The sequence below is a fragment of the Lucilia sericata genome, unplaced genomic scaffold (assembly GCF_015586225.1).
Source record: "Lucilia sericata isolate MDLA Ls3-8-SP2 unplaced genomic scaffold, ASM1558622v1 Contig000870F_arrow, whole genome shotgun sequence".
NCBI lineage: Eukaryota > Metazoa > Arthropoda > Insecta > Diptera > Calliphoridae > Lucilia > Lucilia sericata.
Genome location: NW_023994861.1, coordinates 151,827 through 178,913, shown reverse-complemented (window position 1 = coordinate 178,913; position 27,087 = coordinate 151,827). Strand labels below are relative to the sequence as shown.

At 31.9% G+C, this 27,087-nt stretch overlaps 3 protein-coding genes across 8 annotated transcripts in view; 1 reads left to right on the top strand and 2 right to left on the bottom strand.

Annotated features, from left to right (window-relative positions):
- The first annotated feature begins 322 nt into the window (after positions 1 to 322).
- Positions 323 to 3,277, top strand: LOC119608683 (uncharacterized protein DDB_G0290685-like). Its single transcript, XM_037963191.1, has one exon. It carries the CDS (start codon positions 344 to 346, stop codon positions 3,242 to 3,244), a length of 2,901 nt encoding a protein of 966 aa, XP_037819119.1. The 5' UTR covers positions 323 to 343; the 3' UTR covers positions 3,245 to 3,277.
- Positions 3,278 to 3,730: 453 nt separating this feature from the next.
- LOC119608684 (protein P54-like) lies at positions 3,731 to 4,623 on the bottom strand. The gene is made up of 2 exons (XM_037963192.1): positions 4,490 to 4,623; positions 3,731 to 4,422 (listed from the first exon to the last, which is right to left on the bottom strand). Exons 1-2 carry the CDS (start codon positions 4,553 to 4,555, stop codon positions 3,829 to 3,831), a joined length of 660 nt encoding a protein of 219 aa, XP_037819120.1. The 5' UTR covers positions 4,556 to 4,623; the 3' UTR covers positions 3,731 to 3,828.
- A 2,806-nt stretch (positions 4,624 to 7,429) lies between these two features.
- LOC119608685 (flocculation protein FLO11) overlaps positions 7,430 to 27,087 on the bottom strand; it is a 58,647-nt gene continuing 38,989 nt past the window's right edge. The window contains exons 3-10 of one of the 6 annotated variants that reach the window (XM_037963196.1): positions 10,494 to 12,635; positions 10,005 to 10,427; positions 9,781 to 9,944; positions 9,228 to 9,350; positions 8,475 to 9,143; positions 8,241 to 8,416; positions 8,029 to 8,167; positions 7,430 to 7,908 (exon numbers count right to left, since the gene is read on the bottom strand). In XM_037963196.1, coding sequence (XP_037819124.1) covers positions 7,705 to 7,908; positions 8,029 to 8,167; positions 8,241 to 8,416; positions 8,475 to 9,143; positions 9,228 to 9,350; positions 9,781 to 9,944; positions 10,005 to 10,427; positions 10,494 to 12,635 — 4,040 coding nt within the window. In that variant the 3' untranslated portion in view covers positions 7,430 to 7,704. Of the gene's footprint in view, positions 7,909 to 8,028; positions 8,168 to 8,240; positions 8,417 to 8,474; positions 9,144 to 9,227; positions 9,351 to 9,780; positions 9,945 to 10,004; positions 12,636 to 27,087 lie in introns of all 6 variants that reach the window. The other 5 variants (XM_037963198.1, XM_037963193.1, XM_037963194.1 and 2 more) reach the window with 5 other exon arrangements.

Genomic DNA, 27,087 nt, shown 5'->3' with positions numbered 1-27,087 from the left:
ATAATTTCATATTACATTCTAATATTGAAAATAATAAATGTACATTACATTCCATCTATACAAATTGTTATCTAGGGATATCTTTTAAAATATTTATTATTTTTTAGAGTATTAAATATTCCAGATTTTTTAAAATTTGTCTAATTTATTTAGGATTTTATTTCAATTGTTATACATAGAAGTTGGATTACTAAGTCGGTGAAACTGTGCTGATTTTTTAAGTAGAGTACCTCATAATTCGACTTCAGCTGTTTAAATATTGTATTTTAATGAATTGATATTTTTTTGCAAAAAACCTTTATAAATACAAGTAAAAACGGTTTTAATTAAAAATTTTACAAAAATGAAGTTATCCATTGCTTTAGGCATTTTAACAGTTTTTACTGTTGTTCATTCTTACCCCCAACGAAGAAGAGAATATAACAGTAACTCTCCTCCAGATAGTAATGCAATAAGTGAGAACGGTAATCCAGCATTGGTCTTAAATAGTAATCGGAATAATGGATTCGAATACAACTTTGAAGGTTACCACAAAGAAAACTCTAAGACAACTGAAGTAAAAGATCCTGAAGGCAGTGTTTATACTGAACACAGTAAAAGGGAGTCAGGAATAGTTGCAAAAAAACAAGATCGAGGAACTATTAATGATAATGACAAATATGTTAAAGTTGAAAATAGGAGAAGGGAAAAGAGACAAGCTGAGGATAATGATGGATATGTAAATAATAAAGAAGTAGATGAAGAGAAACATGAAAATAAGAATAAAAAGGATAAAAACATAGAAACTAACAAAGACGATGGTGCGAAAAAAGACAAGAATGGCAACGGAGCTACAGATCAAGAAAAAAATTCAGATGTAATAGATGGTAACGAAAGTGCAGATCACAAAGATGGCGAAGGTAATAATAAAGATGTTATTCAAAATGATAAGGATCAGAATGATGACGAAGAAGAAAAGAATGATAATAAAGCTCCAGATCCTAACAATAATGAAAAACATAACAATGATAATGGAGCTGAAAATAATAAAAATGACAAGGGAAATGATCTTAATGAAGACGATCATAAAGAAAACAAAGAGGAAAGTGAAAACAATTCTAATCTAGATAAAAATGAAGATAATGACAACGGAAATCCAGCTCAAAATAATGATGAAGATAAGGATGTTAATCAGGATAATAATAAAGATACTAAGAAAGACGAAGGTGAGCAAAAAGACAACAATTCGAATGATGACAAAGTTCCCAATACTAACAAGAATGAAGATCATAACAACGATAATAAAGCTCAAAATAATAAGGAAGACAAAGATAACGAAGACGTGGAAGTTAGGAAAACAGACAATGAATCGAATGATAACAAAGTTCCAGATTCAAACAATAATGAAAAACATAACAATGATGATGGAGTTCAAAATAATAAAGATGACAATGGAAAGGATGTTAAAGATGTTGACCATAAAGAAAACAAAGAGGAAGGTGCCAACAATTCTAATACAGATAAAAATGTAGATAATGACAACGGAAAACCAGCTAAAAATAATGATGAAGATAAGGTTGTTAATCAGGATAATAATAAAGCTACTAAAAAAGACAACAATTCGAATGATGACAAAGTTCCAGATACTAACAAGAATGAAGATCATAACACCGATAATGAATCTCAAAATAATAAGGAAGACAAAGATAACGAAAACGTGGAAGTTAAGAAAACAGACAACGAATCGAGTGACAACAAAGTTCCAGATTTAAACAATAATGAAAAACATAACAATGATAACAAAGATGACAAGGGAAAGGATGTTAAAGATGTTGACCATAAAGAAAACAAAGAAGAAGGTGACAACAATTCTAATCCAGATAAAAATTTAGATAATGACAATGAAAATCCAACTCAAAATAATGATGAAGATAAGGATGTTAATCAGGATAATAATAAAGATACTAAGAAAGACGAAGGTGAGCAAAAAGACAACAATTCGAATGATGACAAAGTTCCAGATACTAACAAGAATGAAGATCATAACACAGATAATGAAGCTCAAAATAATAAGGAAGGCAAAGATAACGAAGACGTGGAAGTTAAGAAAACAGACAATGAATCGAGTGATAACAAAGTTCCGGATTCAAACAATAATGATAAACATAACGATGATGAGGGAGCTCAAAATAATAAAGATGACCAGGGAAAGGATCTAAATGAAGACGATCATAATAAAAACAAAGAAGAAGGTGACAACAATTCTAATCCAGATAAAAATTTAGATAACGACAATGGAAATACAGCTCGAAATAATGATGAAGAAAAGGATGTTAATCTGGATAATAAAGATACTAAAAAAGACGAAGGTGAGCAAAAAGACAACAATTCGAATGATGACAAAGTTCCAGATACTAACAAAAATGAAGATCATAACACCGATAATGAATCTCAAAATAATAAGGAAGACAAAGATAACGAAGACGTAGAAGATAAGAAAAACGAAAAGGAATCGAATGATAACAAAGTTCCAGATCCAAACAATAATGAAAAACATAACAACGATGATGGAGCTCAAAATAATAAAGATGACAAGGAAAAGGATATTAAAGAAGACGACCATAAAGAAAAAGAGGAAGGTGACAACAATTCTAATCCAAATAAAAATGAAGATAATGACAATGAAAATCCAGCTCAAAATAATGATGAAAATAATGATAAGGATGTTAATCAGAACGAGCAGAAACATGACAACGATAAAAACAAAGACAAAGATGAACAAAAAAACACCAATTCGAATGATGGCAAAGTTCCTGACAAGAATGAAAAACATGATAACCATGATGTGTCTCAAAATAATAATGAAGATAACCAAGAGGAAGATGGGGAAAACGACGATGATGAAGATTATGACTATGAAGATGAAGATAACGATGATGATGAAGACGATGATAATGATAATAATGAAGACGAAGATGACGGCGAGGACGATGATGAAGAGGAGGATGACGACGACGATGAGTATGATTATAATTATGAAGACGATAATTATGATGGTGAAAATGACGAGGATGAAGATTATGACTATGAGTATGAAGATAATGATGAAGACGATGACAATGATGAAGACGATGATAATGATGAAGGCGAAGATGACGACGAGAATGAATATGATTATGAAAATTATGATGAAGATGAGAACAACAAAGAAAATGTGCTTTATATATTTGACAATATTGTAGAATTTAAAACGGATCATTTCTAATAAATTGCAATTTAAATTTGTTTGAATAACACATTTCTTTTGGGGTTTCTTTAAGTATTTAGATTTATAAAACTAGATTATTTTCATTTTAAACTGTCACTTAACGAGATCGAAATATTTTACACTAAGTTACCTTTTAAACACCATGAAATTATAAATAAAAGAATGTGAATTTATTAAATTATGAATATGTTCAACCTATTCCGAAGTAATTTCCAAATGTCGGGAATAAATGATGAAAAAGTGTTTAGGGTTAAAGTATGTAGTTATAAGGATGTGAATGATTTAGTTTTAAAAAGTCCTCTCTTTTTATTCAGTTATAATTTACTATTTATATGTATACAGACAGAATTCATTTAAAAATTTAAAGTTTTACTTCTTCAATCCCTAACTAGTGATGATAGAGATATTGTAGACATCTAAAAACTCGATCCTAATTTTGCCGAAATAATAATTACGACAATTCTGATAATAATTATAATAGAATTGCATTTTTTGATTGCAGCAAGTTATTTATTAAAATATATTGAATAAAATTTTAAAAACAAATACATTAATGCTTTCTTTAGAAAAACCATAACAGTTTATCTACCAGGTCCACCAAAACCGAAGCCTAGTCTTCCAGGACCACCAAAAGCTCCTTGATTTCCAAAACGACCAAATCCACCTGGTCTAATAGCGCTACCAAAACCTCCTTGATTTCCTAGACGACCAAATAAACCTTGTCCAGTAATTGGACCACCAAATCCTCCGAAAACTGGTGGCCCTCTAGGTCTTTCGTGTCTACCATGATCATCTGGTTTTCCATGATGATGATGATGTCCTGGCTTAAATGGTGGTAATGGAAATGGTAATAGTGGTAGTGGTGGTCTTGGTCTATTTTCTTTTTCCTCTAGATTATTTTGCGAGTTATTTTCAGTTGAACTTTCTGAGTTACTTTCACTAGTACTTTCCGAATTGCTCTCAGTGGTACTTTCCGAGTTACTCTCGCTGGAACTTTCCGAATTACTCTCACTGGTACTTTCCGAGTTACTCTCGCTGGCACTTTCCGAACTACTTTCACTTGCACTTTCCGAACTACTTTCACTTGCACTTTCCGAACTACTCTCACTGGCACTTTCCGTGGAACTTTCACTAGCAGCTGCTACAGTTGTTTCATCTGATGCTTCAGTTGTAGACTATAAAAATAAATTAATATGTTATTAGTGAAATATGATATTGGAAAAATGAATTTTGATTACATACAGAATCAATAGCTTGGCAAACTGCCAAGAGAGCTATAATTCCAACAATTACTGTGAGATACTTCATGGTTAATGAAATGCAAATCTAACAATATTTCATTTCAATCCAGTTTATATATCTTTTTAATCGCCATAAAATACTCTTCAACATTGTAATTTTTATTTGCTTATTTATTTAAAAGTTGTCGTAAACACTCATGGTTTTTAGAATTGTAGTAATTTTTTTTTTGCAGTTATCATTACGCAGTTGCAATTTCTAACGTCATTATTAATTGAAAAATATGTTCACATTTTATGTAACAAGATATTATGTTACTTTTAATGTGTAATTGAGCAATAACCAATTACAATTACATCTAAATGTAATTAGTTTCGCAAAATACATTTACTTGTAATTGTTATTGAAGTTTACAAATTACAAATACTTGTAATTGTAATTTAGATATTATTAATTGGTTATTGCACAATAACACATTACAAATAATTGAATTGGCAAAACTTGAAATACAAGTAATTGTTATTTGTAAAGCTTTAATTACAATTACTTCAAATGTAATTATAATTGAAAATCGAATCATTACCCCCAAGCCTGTCACAGAGTACTTTTATAAACACATCAATATTATTACGTGAATTATTATCGATTGATTTTCGTATCCAGACCCACTGTAAAAGCTTTGTCAATTATGATTGAAACTCACACGTATTGTAATTCCCAAATAGTTTATATAAAAGCGGGCAAGAATCAGAGTGCCGATTTACATAGTTAAACTTTGTTCCCGGGTAATTAAAGATAACTAGACAAGGTTGAAATTCTTACTTTATACTAAAATCGAGCATCCGTATTCATATTTTCCCACAATTCGCGCTGGATTACATTTCATGGCCAGTCTTAGCCTACCATTCCTAGTTACATAACTAACGAGATCTGTAGAATTTATTTTATCAGATGCATACTCAGTTATAATTTCCCCTAATTAATAGAGTAAAGAAACTTAGCATATTTTATAACGATACTGAAATTGTTACTCGATCCTTAAATGGGGGCTAACCCAGTTATGGATCAAGCGGAACATTTTATTATTTTAAACATATTAAAACAAGGGTATTATCTTTAATTCCTACATATTATAACGTTTTTTTTTAAGATAAACTTTCTAAGAGAGGCCTTTTAAGTGGGCCAGAGTTAATAATGGACCTCGATTCTTGTAATAAACGTGATTTTCAAAAGTTAATATTATATAGTGTCAAAATTGCATCCTATAGACATTGACAGGCATATCTTATCACTATGGTATTTTATTTCCATATTTCTGGTTTCCCTGCTTATCAGATATTTAATATATGTATCTTTTTAAATTTTTTATTAGATAAGAAATATACAGTATTCAAAGTGAAAAACATGTTTATCAAAATGAAAAAACATTTACTTGGCGAAACACTTGCGAAAAGTTTACAAAATATTTGTTCAAGTGGTTAAATAATTTTAAATATTGTAAAAATAACTTACGTGTTTAAATATTTTCCATTTAATATCGGTTAATAGAAAGTTATTTGTATAATCTGTTGTTGTTATAGTAATATTTATACTAAATGTTTATACTATATGGTTGGCGACCGTTATCGCTATGCTATCATTAACGCTAAAATACCTTTTCACCACTACTACCGTTACCGCTAAAACATCAATAACAAATTAAGTCTAAATACCGTTATCTCAAAAATACGGACATCGAAATAATCCAAAATGCCGATAACAATAAGACCGCTTTCCAAAATAAGCAAAAATGCCATATGGTCAATTATGGACAGATACTCGAAAAATTTAGTACAGAGATTTTGGTTCGTAAGAAACTTACTTATATCGTATTTCATCGCTATACTCGGTCTTGTATAGGCACTATGCAAAATGTAGACTGATATTGTCCATTTTCAATAACAAACAAACCTTACCTATAGGGAATATTTGTCTAAACTTATAACCCTCTAGCTCTTTACATTCGGATTCTATCGCGCTTTCAACAGATAGACAGACGGACATGGCTAGATGTCCAGAATATATGTATATATATACTTTTACGGGTCTATGACCAATATTTCTTTTTTGATGGTGGATATGAAAACTGATAACGCTGAAATACCTTCACCGAAATAAGTTTAAATACCGATACCGCATATTTTTACAGTTTTGAAACGTTTGAATTGTTTTATATCTGGCAGTTGGGAGGATATGTACATTAGGGTTATAACCAAAATTAGGCCCTATCACTATATGTTAGCCAGTAGTGTTTTAATAACGAAAATAAAGGAGGCCTTATATGAGGACATGGACATATCTTTTTAAAATTTAATAGATATTTTAGTTCCTAAAATACTTACTTTTGTCAAATTTTATCGCAATACCGTTATTTTAAAATCATGATTTTTCTGAGGGGGATCTTTTATGGGGGATAGGAATAGAGATTTCGGTAAATACAAAACATGTTTGTGTCGAATTTTAACTTTCTAATTGCATTTTAGGTCTTAGTCCAATATTAGTAATGTGTGTTGGTGGTGGATATAACAAAATATTATCAATTGATAAAATGAGTTTCAATTGTGTATATCAAGTTCCACTTCCGAATAATTCTCTGATCCAAATTCAAATAAACAAATTTAAAATTAAGTGAATTACTTTTTATATATTTTTTTTTCATAAAACTATTTATTTACACTTCTAGTTACTCATATTAGTTTAAATTAAGAACATTGTATTAAATTAAAGAAATAATTTTTAAAGTTATGATTAGTACACATTTTAAATTATATAATTTAAATATTTTAATATAGATTTTTTATAAATTCACTTAAACAATGTTGATAAATACCTAACAAATACATTATTTATAATAAATAATTATTTATTTATTTTTTATAAATATTTACAATTTCTTCTTAAGAGACTAGGACTAAAGATTTAAAGTATCTTAATGTTAAACATATTTATATATTTAGATACGTACAACAATTTATTGCCAAGAAAACACATTAATTTTTAAGTAAAAATATCGTTATTTAAATATTTAGATTAACAGAAATATCCGCGATATTTATGTATAAATATATAGATAAACTTATTCTAAATATATCTACAAATTACAAATTTACTCGTATCGATACGAGTATTTTTTTGATATTATTCAGTGTTATATGACTTAAATAAAAAAAACTAAGGATCTATTTCATGTAATAACTACTGGGTGCCCGTCCCGATGTATACGTACTCATGGGTATACCTTGTGGACCCGGTATATGATGATTACCCATGTGCGAATGTGTTGTCGACTGATTCTGTGAGCCGTATAGACGATCTACACTAGAACTACCAATACCATTGGCCGATGGTTCATAGTCAACATCATAATAAATACCAGATTGATTCTGAAATAAGATAACAACCAAATTAACAATATATATTTGGAAAAGACTAATATTAAGTAGAAAGAATTCATCAAAAATGTCCTAATTTCTCAATGATCAGGAAATACTTCTACAACTTACCGTTATGCTACCATTGCTTCGACTTTTCGGCCGTGGTACTTGGAAATTTCTACCCAACAAATCGGTACGATCTTCTTCTTCGCTAGAGCTTGAATTTTCTAATGTTCTCATACCTGCGTTACGCGAATTTAACCCCAAACTGTAAGTACAAATAGATAATAGAAATATTTCATTACAATTAGAAACTCTCGACTAAAGTAAATAATACGCACTCATACCGTGGTAGGGGAACTGGCGGTGCCATGGTATTACTTTGATGCATTTGTTGCATAGTACTTTGCATAGACATCCCACCAATCGTACCCATACCCATTGTACCCAATGTCTGTAAATTAGGATAAGCAAACATGGCCGATGAAGGTCGTGTAGGTCCACCAATAGGTTCAGCCTATAAAGAGACAAAAATAACATTATTTATTTAAATAAATTTGAAATTATACGATTACCCCATAGTGATTGGTTTGTGCCATAACATCGGCAATTTGGGCCCAACGCATACGATCTTCTAAGGTAACTTGATAACCCGGTTGTGGTAAAGCGGCTGACTTTAAAGGTGCTGTATTCATATAACCAAATACTGGTGATCCAATGGCATTCTTTTGTTCCCTTTGCCATCTACGTGACCACATTATCAAACAGATCAATGTCAGTACTATGATAATAACTGCAGCAACTGATGCTCCTATGGCTACTCCCAAAACTTCGCCATCAATTTCACATTGTCCTCCATAATGACTGGAATCACAGGTACACACTTGATTTCCCTCTTCATTGTAACTACAAACACCACGATTATTGCAATAGGCTTCCGGGCAAGTTTGACATTCTCTTCCCGCACGACTAGGTTGATCATACCAAGGATCTTTAGTGCCCTCCTGGCAAGTGCAACGGAAACTACCCCAAATATTTGCACATGTAGCTGTGGGATGACAATCGTTTAACTCACTCATTTGACATTCATCCAAGTCTCTTAAAGCCGATATAGCACCCTCGGGTGAACTGACATATAGTACTGAATTGCCAATATTATTGTTGCGTCTATGCAGTACTCCTAGTAAATGTTTTTGAACATCAGTACGCAGATTAGGACGCAGTGTTTCAACGCTTTCATCCAACTAGTATAGGAATATTTAAAATGAAAAAGAAGAAGAAGAAACCCATTTAAAATGTTAAAAATGTTAGATATAGCAGAAACTTACCTTAATTGTTAAATTGACATAAACACCACTGCCTCCTAAATTGGGATCTCCTCGATATATATTATTGACTTTGGCATCCATGAATTCATCTGAATAGGGTGTCATCGACATGGCTGAATCAATCTGTTTTTGTAGCAAATAAAAAATATATTAAAATCTAATTAAATCGTGTTTTAATATATATCTTTACAAGCTTTTATTGAACTTGCTATATTAGTTTCTAAGGATTAAAATTCTGAATTTTGAACCAGTTCCCGTAGAATATTTGAAATCATAAATATACACCAAATTTCTCATTGTCAATATACTTAATTTCGGTAAGAGGGTTATTTAGGAGAAAAATTCAACTTTCCAACCCATTGGAACCTATCGTGCTTTATCATACATAAGAACGGACATGGCTAGATCCAGAATATACTTTTGTTGATTTAAGAACAATACATACATATATCGATGTGTTACAAACAGTGTAACATCAGACTTATTTAAAATTGGTGCATAAATGTTTCTGAAAATATTTAAAAGCAAAAAAATTTATGAAAAAGTAACTTACAGCTCTAATGGACTCAAAACTCAATTGACTAAATGGCTCACTATTACGATCGGCCAGTTTATTATCCCAAACGATGCGATGTTCATAAATTCTATCAACACGCATGCCTATATAGAATGTTATCACACGGCGACAAGGTTCCCGATGTTTGCGTCGGGAATAGCCTAAAGAAACACAAATTAGATTCTTTTAAATAATACAATTTTTCAAAAATAATAACTTACCCGGTCTACAGTGACAACTTGATACACCATTTTCCGTTTTACAATGTTCATGTTGAGCCTGATCACAGGTCGAATCATCTCCCACAATGCAGGTATCAATGCGCACTGGCGGTTGAGTGGTACGTGGTCTGTAGTGAGGTCTAGCCGGTCCGGCGTTAGTGGTTGTCGGAGGCTGCTGTTGTGGTTTAACATGTTGCGGTTTATTTGTGTGAATATCAACAATTTCCGTTTCCGCTACACCATATCCTGAACCGGGTGAGTTTTGTTGCGTTACCGGGGATGCTGGAGAATTAGCACTACCATCACCAAGAGCACTACCAGTACTACTAATTGGCTTCGAGGTTGAGCTCGAGCTACCACTACCCGGCAGCTGGGGTATAGCTGTGGCTGGTGTTGAGGGCAATTGAACGCCTGTCGGAGGATCTGTGGGATCACCAAAAAGATTGATGTAAGTACGTTTACCATCTATGGAAACAAAACCATCATCACCTGAAGCGGACACTATAATATCGGCACCAGGTTGAGCACCATTACCACCCGTAGAGCCATAAGAACCAAATGGTTTAATATTTATAGTTTGTTGCGAACCACCCTTGGAACCAGGTCCCTGTATGGCCGACAATGTTACATCAAATATTTCACCATAACCGGGTGGTAAATGTTGACGTGTTGGCTGTATGTTAACAGGTGGTCCTGGATTACGCGACGCTTGGGGTTGCGGTGGACGTTGTGGCCGAGGACGACCACCGGGTTGAAACTCGGGATCATCCAATACAATACCAGGCCTTGGTTGGTATTGGGCGGGTAGTTGTGGTGGCGATGGTGTTGGACTTGGCGTTGTTGGATTTGGATGTTGGTTATTTGAGGTGGGTACGGTTTCAGTTGTAGATGTGGTAGTGGTGGTGGTAGTAGTAGTGGTTGTGGTAGTAGTATATGTATTAGTAGTAGTGGTGGGTATGGGAACAGAGGTAATTTTTGTGGGAACAATAGTACTCTTTAACTCCGTATTCAATTTTGAGCTGCTAGAACTTGTTCCCTCATATTCGGCGGAGTTTAAGGGCTTAGTAGTTATGCTAGTTGATAGTTTTGTTTTTAAGGCAGTGGATGTGGCTGTAGAAGAAGAGCTCAAAGTGGAAGAAGTTTCTTTATTTGTGGTTTTCGTGGCCACAGCTTCTAACTCTGGTGTTTTGCTGGCAGTCATAAAAATAACTTCTTCTGTAGAGGGATCAATGCCAACTGCATTCTCAGTTGTATCCATGGGCATGGGTACGTAAGTAGAAGACATATGCATTACGGTATGTACCTCAGAGCTGGTCTCTACTATGGTGGTGTAAAAATCAGACGAATGTTTTTTCTTATCGGAAGTTTTGTGTTTATTATTCTTCTTTTTAATGGGATGTTCCTCCTTTTTCGTTGTTATTGGTGGAGGTTGTAGTTCTTCTATTACCTTGTCAGCTGTATTGTTAGTGGTCTGAGTATCTGTATCATTATCGGATACCTCAATATATTGAGAATTTAAATCTTCATTTGAAAATTCCGAGTCAAATGAGTTGTCTGCCGGAGCAGGACTTTCATTGTTATCATGATAATCTTCTGCAACTGTAGGCATTTCAAGAGGTCCTGTAGCTTGCATACTAGGAACATTTCCAGATTGTTGTTCACCTTCTTGGGGCGGTTGCATTTGTGAAGAAGGCATAGGTTTGTATTGAGGTATAGGTCTACGACCTCCAATCGAAGTGGTAATTGGTGGTCTGGGTTTGTTACGATGCCAAGGAGGACGATTACTAACAAAACCAGGACGTACTGGAACAATCTGTTCGGGTATGGGAACTCCAGTAATGAAAGGTCTTTCCGGCCGATCAAAAGGAAAAGGTGGTGGTCGTATGGATGAAGGACCAGCAGGCTTTTGACCATCATATTCTACAGGCAAATTTTGCACTTCCGATATTCTAGGTGGACCACGGTTGTTAATACGACTGGCCGAGGGACGTCTCACACCTTGGGTGTTGGCATGAACATTGACATTACCATTAAGCAATTTTACAATGCCTGTTATTATGTCCTGTATATCGGGATTGGGATTTTGTCGAGGATTATGTGGAGCCAAGGTGGCAGTAGCTGCTGTCGAGATCGCAGTACTGCTGCTCGTTGGATTCACGATTTGGGACCCCGACATATGCTGTCGAAGGTCCCCATTTACTAAAAAAGGACCGGTCATAGTAGCAGCAGATGTAGCCAAATTCACCGATTTACCCTCCCGAACTTTATGAGTTGTTTCTACATTTTCCGATTGCTGATCAAAGGTACTAGTGGGTTTTATATTATATTGAAAATAACGACCAGCTGCTGCTTCTTTTTCACTCTCACCGGGAAATTGTACATTATTTGGTCCGATTTTTGGAAAATTCTCATTTAGTATAGGCAATGCTGAACGTTCTACTCGTATATGTTCACGTGTCTCATTCTCACCGCTGAACTGAGAAGGTTTGGATATTTTTTGATTATTTGGTACGGCATGGGACATTGTTGTTTCCAGTAATAGTTTTGAGGTTTTTATAAATGGATTTAAATCCATATTTTCCATATGGCTACTGGATTTTGGTGAGATTTGTGAAACATCTTGCACACCATCTAAAAAGTAACAGAAATGAGAGGGAAATTAATTAAATAAAAATTGCATTAAAATGGTAACAAATGTTTATATTAATAAATAAATAATTGAATTGATATATTTTCCATTCACACTATATTTAAATTGAAATAAATCATTAAAGTTTGTAACAACTTGTTTCAACAAACAAATTTTCCAATTAACTTTTACAAGTGTTTTCACTTTCATTTGAAAATTATAAAATATAAAAAAAAATTAATTAATAATACTGACACAAATGACTCAAGCTGGTTTTATCTGTAATATTTATAATACCAACGATTTTTTTGTTCCAAATAATTTCTTCAAATGAAAATGAAATTGTTTTTTTTATATTAAATATTTCGATTAAATACAATAAATATTGTTGATAGAAAGTAAAAGTGGTTTAACCACCAAAGACCATTTTTTAAAGCAAAAAACAACAAAAGAAATCAATGAATATGAATGATGTTGCAACTTCCACAGACATTTCATGGCTGTAAAAACAACAACAAGGTATTAAAAGTTAATTGTGGTAATGGGTTATAAATGAATCATAAATGGTGTTTCAATGACATTTTTGCAAAAACGACATTACTAATCGAAACGGAAATTCATAAAATGAAGCTGTGTTTGAAGGTTGTAATTGAAAAAAATATTTAAAAAAATCACTCATACACTTACAGGAACGCATGTAAAACATTATTAACAATAAAAACCCTTAAAATTAACTATTTATAGTAATTAAATTAGTTATTTAAACATTAAAAACATTGTAATTTTTTTTGCTTATCTTACAGATAACATGTACATATCTCCTAAAACAAAATTGTTAGTTCCACTACACACATGTTTACCAAACGAATTTAACAAAACCTACGCAAAATATTTTTTTTAAATTAAAACAAAAAAAACATTCATTTAAGGCAAATAAACATGAAATAAGAAAATAAAAAACCATGAAACATTAAACATTTTTTACAATGCCTTTTTGGTGCGATTAAACCACAAGAAAAAAAAACTTTAACTTTCTATTTCACTTAAAATAACAGAAATACTGTTTAAGCTCAAAAAATGTTTTAGTTAAATTAAATAAATATTTCCAATATTTTTATGGCAGTTTTTTCTTATTTTAAGTTGAAGTTGCAAAATATGCTAGCTTTTGAAAGCTTTCAGTTATGAAGCAATTTCAGAAGCAGATAATTCTGCTTTAAAATTTACTTCAAAGAACTTGCCAAATACAAATAAATGATTTACTGAGCATTCAAAGCCTGAAAGTACAAGGTTATCATAACCATGAAGCACGCCATGCACCTCAAAAGTCCTCGCTTGTATGCCAGCAATTCTCCTTTCTTTGAGCACTTCGAACCAAACAGTGACCCTTGTGACAAGGTCGAACAGGAACTTCAAAAGACTTCCCAAATGTATGACTTCCTGAGCATTCAAAGCCTTAAAGTACAAGGCTGTCATGAACATCTAACCATGCACCTCAAAAGCTCTCGATAGTACGCCAGCAATTCTTTTTTCTTTGAGCATTGTGAACCAAACAATGACCCTCGTGAAAAGGGTCTTAAGAGGACTTTCCAAATACAACTAAATGACTTCATGAGCATTCAAAGCCTTAAAGTACAAGGTTGTCATAACCATTGAGCCATGCACCTGAAAAGCTCTCGATAGTACGCCAACAATTCTTCTTTCTTTGATCACTGCGAACCAAACAGTGACCCTTGTGACAACGTCGAACAGGAAGTCGGATCCTACCTCTGCTCGAAATGGCCTATTCAAATACTCAAAGATTCATCTAGCAGAGCTTTTGTTCAGAGGCGTGATGCCATGCACTTATTAGAACAGGAAGTCGGATCATACCACTGCTCAGTCTCTCGGCTAAATGGCAAATTCAAATACTCAAAGATTCATCTAGAAGAGCTTTTGTTCAGAGGCGTGAAAACTTTTATAAATGAGCAGTGGACCGAGCAGCATCATAGGGCCTAAACGGCAGCGTTGGGAGAAAAACAAATTCTCTAGAAAACTTCACAGGCGAATACTAAACTTCGAAAGCTAACAGAAGCCATACAGCGAAGACTCTAAGAACCCGCTGATTAGAGGCATCATTAGTGACGATACCATCTTCCAGGACAAATGGATGAAAATCAGTCTATTAGAAAATCTTAAAAGATTAACGAACGAACAGATGTGCTGCTCAAACTAGCGGAAACATCTCTTGTATAACTGTGACCCTAAAGGTGCATACATGAAGGGGGTCATGATTGACTTCACTAGGTAGAGGCAACGTATTTATTCTACGGATTCGATAGTACTTTTAAAGCTGTGAGTGACCCTACACCAAACGTATGGACGGAAATAAATTAGATGTCGCCGCTGACACTGATGAACAGAAAAATTCCCAATCAAGCTCAAGCTTTCTTAGAGAGCTCATTAATAGCCAGTGTAAGGTGGAGAACGAAGGCGATCTTCTAAATACATATATGTTTTAAAGATGACGACGTAAAAGCCATCTATGACCCAGACCATAGTGAAGCTGATACGAGTAAATCTTCGCCTTTTCTAAAGCAACTTTGCCTGCATTGCTACTCCGCCTTGGAAATAAAGGGAAGGATATAGTATTGACACAAAAGCCGTAGACCGATAGCGTAAATATACTTGGGCCCAATATAACGAGCGACAATCTAATGTATGTAAAAACACAGATAAAACCAGGTCTTATGTAAAGGTTTAGAATCCTTTAAATATCTTCCATCTATCTGCGTACTTTGTAAGCATTCTCCAGCTATATTGGCGCACAATAAAGCTAACCGCAATGCACAGTTTATTCCATTCATAATTCGATTTAAAGAATATTATTAAATATTAATTTGGATTGCGGAAAAACTGTGGATCGTATGTTCAAGCGTCTTCGAACTTGATTATATTCCACATAATATAACATTCGTTTATAATTTCTATGAATTATAGTGAAAAATCCCATTAACCCACAGATCAAACAAAAGTTTTATCTAGCAGCGGAAAATGCTTTGGGGCTTTAATAGACTAATAAAAAGTCTATTCGGGTGTATTGGGGATACCCATACATATATTTTTTTAAATTTTTTTACCATATATTTAGGTATACTTCCTTTTAGGAAAATAATATTAAAAAACAACGACACGCCGAAACAGATACCACGATAATCAGATACTCACTTACACGTGAAAAATAAATAAACACGAAAATAATATGAACATATTCAACAACCTACGACAATATGTTTTTTATTCACTCGTATTAAAAGTTCGAAATTATACTCGTAAATATGCGATTATCTTTAACTCACTTAAAATGAATACACATTAGACTTGCCCCTAAAAAAATAACATCTTTATAGATCTGTCTTTACTTCAATGTCAAAACTATGAGGTTGATTATATAAAAAATATAAATGTAGTTTTCAAAAGTTGTGCAAATAGTGAATATAGATCTATTTTTGTATATCTAAAACAAATCTATTTTTTAAGGGCCGGTCTATTGTACATGCAGGCCTAAAAACTTGCACGAAAAGTGAACCTTTTCTTTGTGGTTTCTGTTGGTTTCTTATGAATCAGCCACAATAAAAAGTCATTAATATTCCTAGCGGCAATAATTACTTAAATTTGTCTTTATATTTATTTTAACTACAGACATTTACTTAAACACTAAATACAAACATATGTACATATATCCATTTAAATGTATATACCACATACATATACATATGTATATGTATGTAGTACAAAAGACAGAGTTACGAAATCGAAATTAAATAATAATCGTAGTAAAACTAAAATAATTGTTAAAATATTTTAAATTAAAGTTAAATGACAATTATGGTTATAATTTTGTAGTGCCAAATGCGTTTACTTATTATTAAATTTGTAAGTTTTTGTTGTTAAACAAAATATAAACAAATGTTATGTAATTTTTGTTAAAAATATGTAATTGACACTTATAAGTTAAATTAATTATAAGTTAAATTAATGCAAAATGTAAATAATCCATAGATATTAGGAGAGATCAAAAACCTCAATGAAAAAATGTCAGGTACAAGATAATGGTTAAGTGGATCAATTGACAAAAACTACTGGGAATCTGTTGCAACAGATTCCATTTTAAGATATATGATCTAATGCCTACATATTCATAAAACAAACTTCTAGAATGTTTTAAATGTAGATAATGTATGAATATGGCGAGAACTCTTCCATGGGTAAACTTCATATTATATGAGTACCAAGCCACTCAGAACTTAAAGAGAATGTCTCCTTAATAGTTAATAAGGAATCCAAGCTAAGAATCTAACTTAAAGAGTCCTTAGTCCTTGGAAACCTGTTAAAAATACGAACTTACCTACGGTATATGTGTATATTTATAATGGAGACGGAGAGAAAATACATCAGACAATATTGAATGCATCGGTCAAAAGACAGTGATTTCAGCTAACGTCTTACCACCATAATTGCTCTTATTCATCTTTTGTCACGGATGTACTCTTTGTAATCAAAGGTGAGGATACTCGTGAATATAGTGTCCCCTTTGTAAGCGAGAGAGTGGACACTTCATAGAAGCTTTTTGTCTGTCTCTTCGTAATATATGCGAACAAGCACATGTTACAATAGCTAGTCGCCTGAGCAGTCGATGGCTAGGGCTAACCTTAAGTGGTAGGTTTAATAGATAGTTCGGGACTGTCCGACCGAACTGCTGGGTGACACAAATATTTATGTATATGTGTTACCCATTAAAATTTCAGATCTCTACCATAAAGGGAGCAATTAAGGGTCTAAAGATAGAAAAACCATAAAACACAACCCAGAGAATTATGTATTTCGTTTATTTTTAACTCATATTATGCGTTGAATATTTCCATATCCATAGAAAGTATCCGAAATAGTTATGATAAATAAGTCTGAGAAAAGTTGTCAGTCATACCGTGCAATTAGCCTGTTGTCAATACTCTCCAAATTATTTGAAAAGTTTCTCATATTAGTACTTATTAATAATAACTGCATTCCTGACCATCAGTTTGATTTCAAAAGTTAACGTAGCACTATCGAACAGGTACCCGGATAACTATTCTTATTCGAAAATCTTTTGAGTCGATGTACTCAATCATTGGATCACAATTTGAAAATTACCAGATCTTCTATCATACTCTGTTGGTCTATTGGAATTTTGCCAGTTGGATTACTGGCATCCAGATGTCTTGTCTTAGCAACGTTGGTGTAAGATGACTCATCATTACCTTTTCCTCTATCTAGCTTCTCCTTCTTATCCTCGAGGTTGATCCGCCGACGTGTTCGTCTTCACAATATCTGGCTTGGCGTTGTCACCCTTACCCCCAACATTTTGATTTGAGGTTTCGTTGAGCACGATAAGGCTTGGCTTCGGCTGTATATTAGAAGACGGGAAGCTTTTTTTCTTCTTAGGTTTATTCTGAATTGTTGAATCCTCGGGAGACCTTATCCTCTTTGTCTCATATATTAAGAGAGAATACGATTTATCCTTTGGAGTGTCGTGAGATTGACTCACTATGATTTCCTGAAGAATCTTCTTCAACATCCTTCTCTGTTCTCCAGAAAGCCGTTCATTCATCCTTTTTTCGCTCAGGAGTCGAGACTCTCACCTATTATGATTGGGATTTGCTATGATGCTGTTGTTATTATCATCTAGGGAATCAGAGTCGGAACCCTTACGTAGTATGTTTAAGGGCTGAGGTAGCTTTGAGCTCTCTATAAGTAGATTCTTCTCTTTCCAATGTTTGTGTCAATGGTGACGCAGTGTCCTCAGCATTTGGTGACAATACTGCATTTGTGAACAATTTATCATGATCGCCGTCTAACATATAGAATCTAAGGCAACACAAATAAAATCGGATCCGATACCGTAAGCAAATTATATAACATAATTCTTTCAACCTAACCTAACATTATTTCTCGAAATTGTTTTATCTGTGGGTTCCTACATTGGACATCTGCTGTTGACTAAATGCATTGCTGATGAACTGGCAAATAAGACTATTCTACAATATGGACACTGATCACTTTTATGGAGGTATTAACACGTTGCATATCTGTAAAATGTTATGTACTCTCTAAGATAAGATTGGGAAATTTTTGAATTATCTTCTACGTTGGATAAGCAGTGAAGGGCATACCTTATTTTTTGACAAAGACCTTCCACTTTAAAAGTTTTGTAAATTCAGAAGTCAGAAATAGGTTGAAAAAAGTATTCAAAGAATTATTGCACCAAGATCTCAGGGCAGATATTCCCTAATGCGGAACAGTGACATAAAAGTATTCAGTATTCATTATCTTCCTAATCATGGCAACTTCTACAGAAGCCATGGATACCAATCTTAAAGTTTTCTGTTAGAAGAGAAATCATATTGCTTAGTCCTCTTACGCTCTAACTAAGTAATACTCTGTTCCGCAGTGTTTCGCATTAGGTAATATTTGCCCCGAGATCTAGGTGCAACAATTATTTGAAGACTTTTTTAACCTATTTCTGACTCCTGTATTTAAATAACTTTTAAGGTGGAAGTTCTTTGCCAAAATATAAGGATTTTTAATATTTTTTTATTTTGCAAAACAAATAATATTTTTTTTTTGTAAATTTGAATATCCAATCTTAATTGATATGAAAACTACAATAATAAATCGAATTACATAATACTTTTCTAAATCAATTCATTCAAAGTAAAACAATATTCTTTATTTTACTTTCTTCAACAACATTTAAAATGATTAAATTTTGAAAAAAAAAACTAGAATCGCAGTCGAAATGATCTAAATTAATTTTATAAATCTAATTAATATGCAAAATACGTCATATAAAGAATTAACGGTAAATTTTGATGAAAAAAAAATAATATTAATAAGAAGAAAGAGGTGATCAAAGCATATTTTATAATAAACCATAAGAAAAGAAATTTCAAATGAATATAAATAAATTATATAATACGTGTGTTAATTTCATTTAAATTCTACTCAGATATACATATACATACAGCATATTTTTATGGTTAAAAAGGGTGTAGAAAAAAGGTTGGTTTATTTGGCTTCAGAAGAATTTATTTGAAGTGTATGGGAGGAATTACAAATTATGAAATGTATTCCAAGAAATTCAATTTTTAGCATAAATAAAATTCTTATGGAAAAGAAATGAAAATTTTAGTGTAAATATATTTAAATTCTTATGAAAAACAAAAGACTTAAGCAACAAACTTTGTTTTTGCATATTAGACAAATTGAAAAAAACAAAACAAAAGACTTAAGCAACATACTTAATACTATATAACTGACAGAAAATATATAAAAATGCCAACATTTTAACTAGGAAAATTTAGTATTTTTACAGTCAACCATTAAGTACAAACTCTTGTTTAAACTCAAAAATATGTTCACGCTTCAATTCTGCTTTAAAAACATACAGGAATGTATGCAACACCAACAAAAATATTGCATTTAATTTACAATAATTTTAAAAATTTTTTATAAACAAAAAAAAGAAACACTGTTTGTTTTCTTCAAAATTTTGCACTAAAACTAAAAAAAAACAAAAACCTAAAACTTGCAACATACTCATACTTGCCCCTCTTACACTGTACACGTGTGTTGAACATGATAAAAAAAAGCGAAGTAGAAGAAGATTGTGGTAAATAGTTGTAGACAAACGAAGAAGTGCAATAAAAAAGTGAACAACAGCCCAAGCAAAAGAAAATTTATCGTATGTATCATGAAGTAAGTATCCATGTTGCATGCAATTTAGTAGCGTAACATAAAAAGCAAACAAGTAGGAGGCAAGTACTATTCAATACATTTTTCTACATACGCGGATATTTAAACATGAAGGTGCATTGTTTAAACACAAAAACACACACACATACATAAAACTCTATTGAAAATAAACAAAAAGTATAAAAGAAATAAATATAAATAAATATTGAAAATACCAAACAATCATGTTGTTTTTACGTTTCATTTTCTCCATAGTCATGTGGCAGCTTCTTAGTTTTATAGAGGATTTTATACTGTTGCAAACATTTTTATTGCACCATTAAAATGTTGTTATGTATGTGTATGTTTACTAGTAGACATAGAAGTGTTAGATCAGACCTTGATTAAGGTCATTAACTTTATGTTGCAACAATGATGCGTTGAAATTGCCAAGGATACTTAAGGCTGTTAGTATTGCTCGTGCAACATAATAATAATGTTAACATTGTTAACATTGGTTTGCTGCAAAATTCCAAATGGGAAAATGTCGTAGTTTTTTTGTGCAATCCGACCACAAAAGACATTGCATTGCAATTGTCACATCATTACTTTTTTTGCAATACTTAAAAGGGAATTGTATGTTTTTTTGCAATACATGTTGCTATTGTATCACTCTCTCTCTATGTTCCTTAAAATGGCGTAGTAAAAAGAATGAAAATGTTAACTTAAAGCTAAAAATATCCAGAGGAAATTGAAATTTATAACAAGAGGCTGCCATGACTAAGATTATAATCGATGATTACTAACTGATTGTATCGTCTTTAAAGAGAAGACAAAAGTCATAGTTTGATCACAAGAATCTGATTCAGAGAAGAAATATTCAGAATTTGTTGAAACAAAAACATCGATACTGAGAGCTTAGTCGTGAAAAAGGTTTATTTGATCAACTCTTCGTGCTGAGATGCTTACTGTTCTACGGAGCAGTAAAACTCCTGGTCTGTCGTCAATAACTAGTGTTAAGGATAATGTTTGTTTTTCAATTCCGACTCTTTACACTCATGACCAAACATTCACAAACACAATTGATAAAGCTAAACTTTTAGCCGAACTATTCGCAAGTAACTCTCAATTATCGAAAAACAATCGGGGTTTATGTTTTCTTTTTGGGTAAAACACATTTGCTAACTCGACCTCGTATAAGTAATGCAGAGGGTATGTAGTTGACATTGAAAAGTAAGTATAAGTCATTAGAAGGGTATTGTTGTTGTTAACCAAGAACTAATAATTTTTTTAACAGATACCGAAAATAACTGCTCAACATTATTTTTCTATTAACCTTATAGGCTTTCGTCACCATTTGAAACGCTTGAGTATGTGGATGAGTTATTTTCGATCCCTAATTTTAACCCACAAATGCACGCCAGGCCATGTTGCTTCATCTACATACATATGTATGTATAGATGTGTGGTGTAAATATTAAGGAGTCAGACGCTCATTACGTTCTCATTCGTGATCGAGTAAAATCGATTGTAATTTTCCTTTTTGGGATAAAGGCTTTCTATATCAAAGAAGAACAGTTATTCGATCACGTATTTGGTAATTTGTACTCCACAGGCATGGAGGATAATGATTACATTTTCAATTACAATTACATTTGAAGTAATTGTAGTTGAAACTTTTCCAATTACAATTACTTGTAATTGTGAATTTTATCCCTTATAATTACAATTTTTAATTAGTATACATAAATAACACTGTAAATGGCAAAACTTCAAATACAATTACAAGTAATTGTAATTGAAAAAACTTCAACAGTAATTATTAGTTATTGCTCAGTTACACCTTACTAGTAATTGCAATTGACCATGTAGTGAATTACTTTGTGTAAGCATTACTCCCATGCCCGGTACTCCAGAGATAAAAGCCAATGACCACTGATTTGGGAGTAATGATAACATTTTCAATTACAATTACATTTTTTGTAATTGAAGCCTTGCCAATTACTTGTAATTGTAATTGAAGTTTTAACAATTACAATTACTTAAAATGTGTAATTGACCAATAACCAATTACAATAATAATTTGTAATTGTAATTTAAGTTTTTCAAATTACAATTACTCGTAATTGAGAACTTTACCTTATAATTACATGTAATTTGTAATTAGTAATAACTAAATTCCAAGTAATTGTAATGTAATGAATAACTTTCTGTAATCATTACCCCTCAAGCCTGCCACTTACATTTTTACTATTTACATCAATTATATCCGAACAAAAATGGAATATAACTCCCATGGATGGTTACATGGTTCAAAATCAAATTCTATAGGCGTATTAAGTGTATGTGGAATAAACTCCATACAGAGGTCTTTCCTGACACTTGTGATGTAAGCAAACTTAAATCGAATGTTACCTAATTTGAGGTAGTAGTCTTCCCTCCCATAACCATCACAATACACTGCATAAGTACGGGTCATCCTCTGAATGCTGATTAAAAATAAAATATATATATATATATATATATATATATATATATATATATATCAAAGTTCGTATCTTAAGTCTTTTCTTTAAAATCAAACAACCTCAATATTAAAATAAATATTATTATTACATACAAACAACATTCTATTAAATCTAATTGTCGTATTAACACAATTTTTAATTAGAGCAACTTATCAATAGAATTGAGTACAGAATTTTGAACCAGTTTTACCAAAGCCAGGTGTATGTACGTATATAAGTAAATGTTTGTATGTATTCCTAATTTCATTCAAACAAAACATGTTACATCTTGAACACTCCAATAGTGTCAACTAAACATGTTTTAATATAGCCAACAACAACATTTAATATTGATTTAAAAGATTTTTAACCAATTATAAAATTAATTTTTCTTTCTATTTAAGTTATTCCCCTCTACCTATCATCCGGAGAAAGAATAAAACTAATAAAAAAGGAAAAAAAAGAAGAAATGGAAAAAATCAAGAAGCGTAAAAAACCCAACACAAGTATGTATTAAAGAAATAAAAACTGTGTCAACAAATATACCTACATGTATGTAAGTATGTATGTATGTACCATTATCCGTCTGTCTGACTATTAACAAAAGTATGAATTCATGTATGTGATGGCATGTATAAAGAGTTAATGATGTCGTTGTTGCTGTTTAGGAATGATGATGGCAATAATAAAACCAAACTCAAAACTAAAACGTCAACAACAACAACAAGTTTCTAAACACCAAATGACAACTGTAATCATGCGTGCGAACAATTTCTTCAGATGGAACTAAAGGTAAAAACCCCGAAGAAAACAAAAACAAAGAGAAATGGGAGAATGTAAGAACAGATAGAAATGAAGAAGAACAATAACAACAAATAAATGTCAATCAGCTTAAAAAATAGAAAGAGTTTAAAGCACAAAAAACGTATACTGTCATTTAACATAAGTATTAGAAATAACAATACAGTTATTGAAATACACCATTTCCATTTCATATATTAAAAATAATACTTTAACCTCAAATAAATTGTTTAAATTATTTATATTTTGTACGAAATTTTCATCAATACTAACTTAGCTTATCAGCTGTCAGTTTTATTTCATTTCGATTGAAATTTGAACCTTTTAGTATCGAAGAGTTCTCTCAAACAGTGTAAAAAGTCCCAAGTTGGCAATACTGTTAATATTTTTGGTAATGTTGAGCTACAATTTATTATATGTACCCTACATCACTTATGAATGTTTTGTGCTGATACTGATAAAACCAAAAAATAATTAAGACCCCTTCACACGAGCACACAAGTAATATGATCTGTCAAAATTTAGTGTAGAAGAGAACGGATGGTATCGTCTAAACGCAATATGTAATGAAACCATCACACATTGAGAGAAAATACGGATGGAAAATTTGACAGTCGTATGGCTCTCTTCATTTTTTGAAATGATTCAAAAAACAAGCAAGTCGCATTAGATCAGGGATGTATTTTTATGTAAACACAAACAAAAAAAGTGAAACAGCTGTTCCATCTTACTTTGTTATTGTTGTATACCAATCGTGTAAACACGAAAAATATAAATCATATGACTTTTATTCTCTTTTTTGTCATACAGATGGAATTTCTTTTACTTTTTCATTAGACTTGTCGTACGTAAAGTGTGATCGTCTGAAGGGCCCTTTACTATGTACTTTACTTCAAATAGACGTCTCCAACTTTTTTAAACGTTAAAAATTTTATTCTCAAGTGCGAATATTTCCGAACAGAAAGATATTTCATATAACTCCAGAAAAACAATCCATATATCGTACAATTTTAAAATTCGGATCTCAAGCAAATCGCTATCAAGTTTTTACATACCCTCGGCCGATTTTTCTCTTGGTGGATTTTTGATCTGTATAAGAGATCAAAATCCAATACCTCTTAAGATATTAGTTATTTTTTACGAAATTCTATCTTTTCTTTTGTAATTGTAATCATACTCCAAGTCGCAACTGGTAGAGAAGAATACTACCAACTAATTACATTGTAAATGGTTGAAATTGGTCACCATGGCAATGTCTAGGACTATCATTTGAACCTTCAAAAATACGTTATTAATGCAATGACCGTGATGAAGTATACATTATTAAATATAATATTAACATAATGTGTAAGTAATAAGATCATAATAGGTCATAATAGATCCATAATTGACCCAAGCCTTAACAAATCATTTATCCAAAATCTTGCCTGTAATGTCTCATAAATTCGGTCATACCCGACTATCATTTCTTATTTATTTTTGTTGCTTTTATTAGTAGTTAAGCTGCGCTCTTTTATGCGCTCCTCAAAATATTAACGGAATTTTAATTCTAGTTCTGGTTTTTGTATAACGTTTGTATTTAAAAACATTTTCAGCGCCCCGTTGTTTTTTTTTCTTTATTTTTATTTGTTTGTAAATAAAATGTTTTGCACTTGTCCATCAGGTTTTTTTTGTTGTTATTGCTGTATTTTCGTTCTATGACATTTGTGGTAGCAGCAGTTTTTCAGTTCTTGATTATCAGTTTTGGCATTTTAATGATGATTTATGTTTTTATTTAAATCAAGTTTTCGAAGATATCAGAAATACTGGAGTAAATACAGATTTATGAAAAGCTTTGCAAGTGAGTAGATTTATACATATATTTGAATATTCATATCCAAGTAAGTGAGGCTAGAAAAACTAAACTTAAGATTAACCCTTTCATAAACAATTAGAATTATTAAGCACTTAAAATACATATTTATACATATTTTGATTACGTATAAATCATTTTTTATGATTATACTAAAAAATAGTATACCTACTGTCTAGTTTTCTCATGAATCACACTTGTTTTAATGGAATTCGGAAATAAGAGAAATATGTTCAGTAAAAGTATTTATTAAATAGATTGATTGACAGTTACCAGTCTAGAGTAAAACAAAATGAACAAGAAATAAGAACAAAAAATATAAACCAAGAATGTTAGTAGGTAATGATGGTATGCTCCAATTTTCCTTTAAGCCAATTTAACGGTCAGTTCTATTTCTAGCTTCTTAGATATTTTTCTCAATAACAATTTCAACCTGTCATTAGAATGATAAATTGTTTTCTTAAATTTGAGCTGTTAGTAGATTAGGTACTTTATTCTACAGCAGCAAAAAGGTAGAAACCTAAAATAAATTTTGAATAGAAAGCAATTAATACTCAGGTTCAATTTATTACAGATTTTTCCTAAAAATAAAGGTCATACCTTTTGCATTAAAATTTGTCATGTGTCAAGACTGTAACCAAGACTTTGGTCAAACTTTGAGTAAAACAAAACTCAAAACTAAAGTCGAACTCAAACTATAGATTAGACTGTAGTCAAAACTATATTTAACGCAATAGTCAAGACAAATTTATAGTCTTGACTATAAGCTATTGTCGAGACTATTTTTAAAGGTTATAGTCAAGCTATATTCCTATTTATGGTCAGGACTATGGGCACACAAGATTATTATTAAAAAATTTATATTTATGCAAGCTATAGTTAAGGTTACAGTCAAGTTAAAGTTAAGCTATAGTTAAGCCATACTCAAGACCATAGTCAAGCTATACTCAAGAATATAGTTTAGTTATAGACAAGTTATATTCAAACTATAGACAAGACTATAATTAAGCTATAGTCAAGACTATATTGCTATAGTTAAGGCTAAATTGCTTTAGGCTATATTTAAACTATAATCAAGACTATAGAAAAGCTATAGTCAACAATACAGTTAATATATACTCAAGAAAATAGGCAAGCTTAGAAAAGACTACAGTCAAGCTATAGTCGAGAATAAAGTTAAGCTATAGTCGAGGCTATAGTCGAGGCTATAGTTAAGATATAGTCGAGACTTTAGTCAAGCTATAGTCGAGACTATAGTCAAGCTATAGTCGAGGCTATAGTCAAGCTATAGCCGAGACTATAGTCAAGCTATAGTCGAGACTATAGTCAAGCTATAGTCAAGACTATAGTCAAGCTATATTCAAGACTATAGTCAAAACTATAGTCAAGACTATAGTCAAAACTATAGTCAAGCTATAGTCGAGCTATTGTCGATACCATAGTCAAGATTATAGACAAGCTATAAACAAGACTATAGCCAAGCAATAGACAAGACTATAGTCAAGCTATAGAAAATATTATAGTCAAGCTATAGTCGGGCTATTG

What these genes read in the sequence shown, in the direction of transcription:
- LOC119608683 (XM_037963191.1), top strand. Translation starts at nt 344, where the DNA reads ATGAAGTTATCCATTGCTTTAGGCATTTTAACAGTTTTTACTGTTGTT.
- LOC119608684 (XM_037963192.1), bottom strand. Translation starts at nt 4,555, where the DNA reads ATGAAGTATCTCACAGTAATTGTTGGAATTATAGCTCTCTTGGCAGTT. An exon ending in TTTGCCAAGCTATTGATTCT is followed by an intron (nt 4,423 to 4,489) that starts GTATGTAATCAA and finishes TTATTTTTATAG; the next exon opens with TCTACAACTGAAGCATCAGA.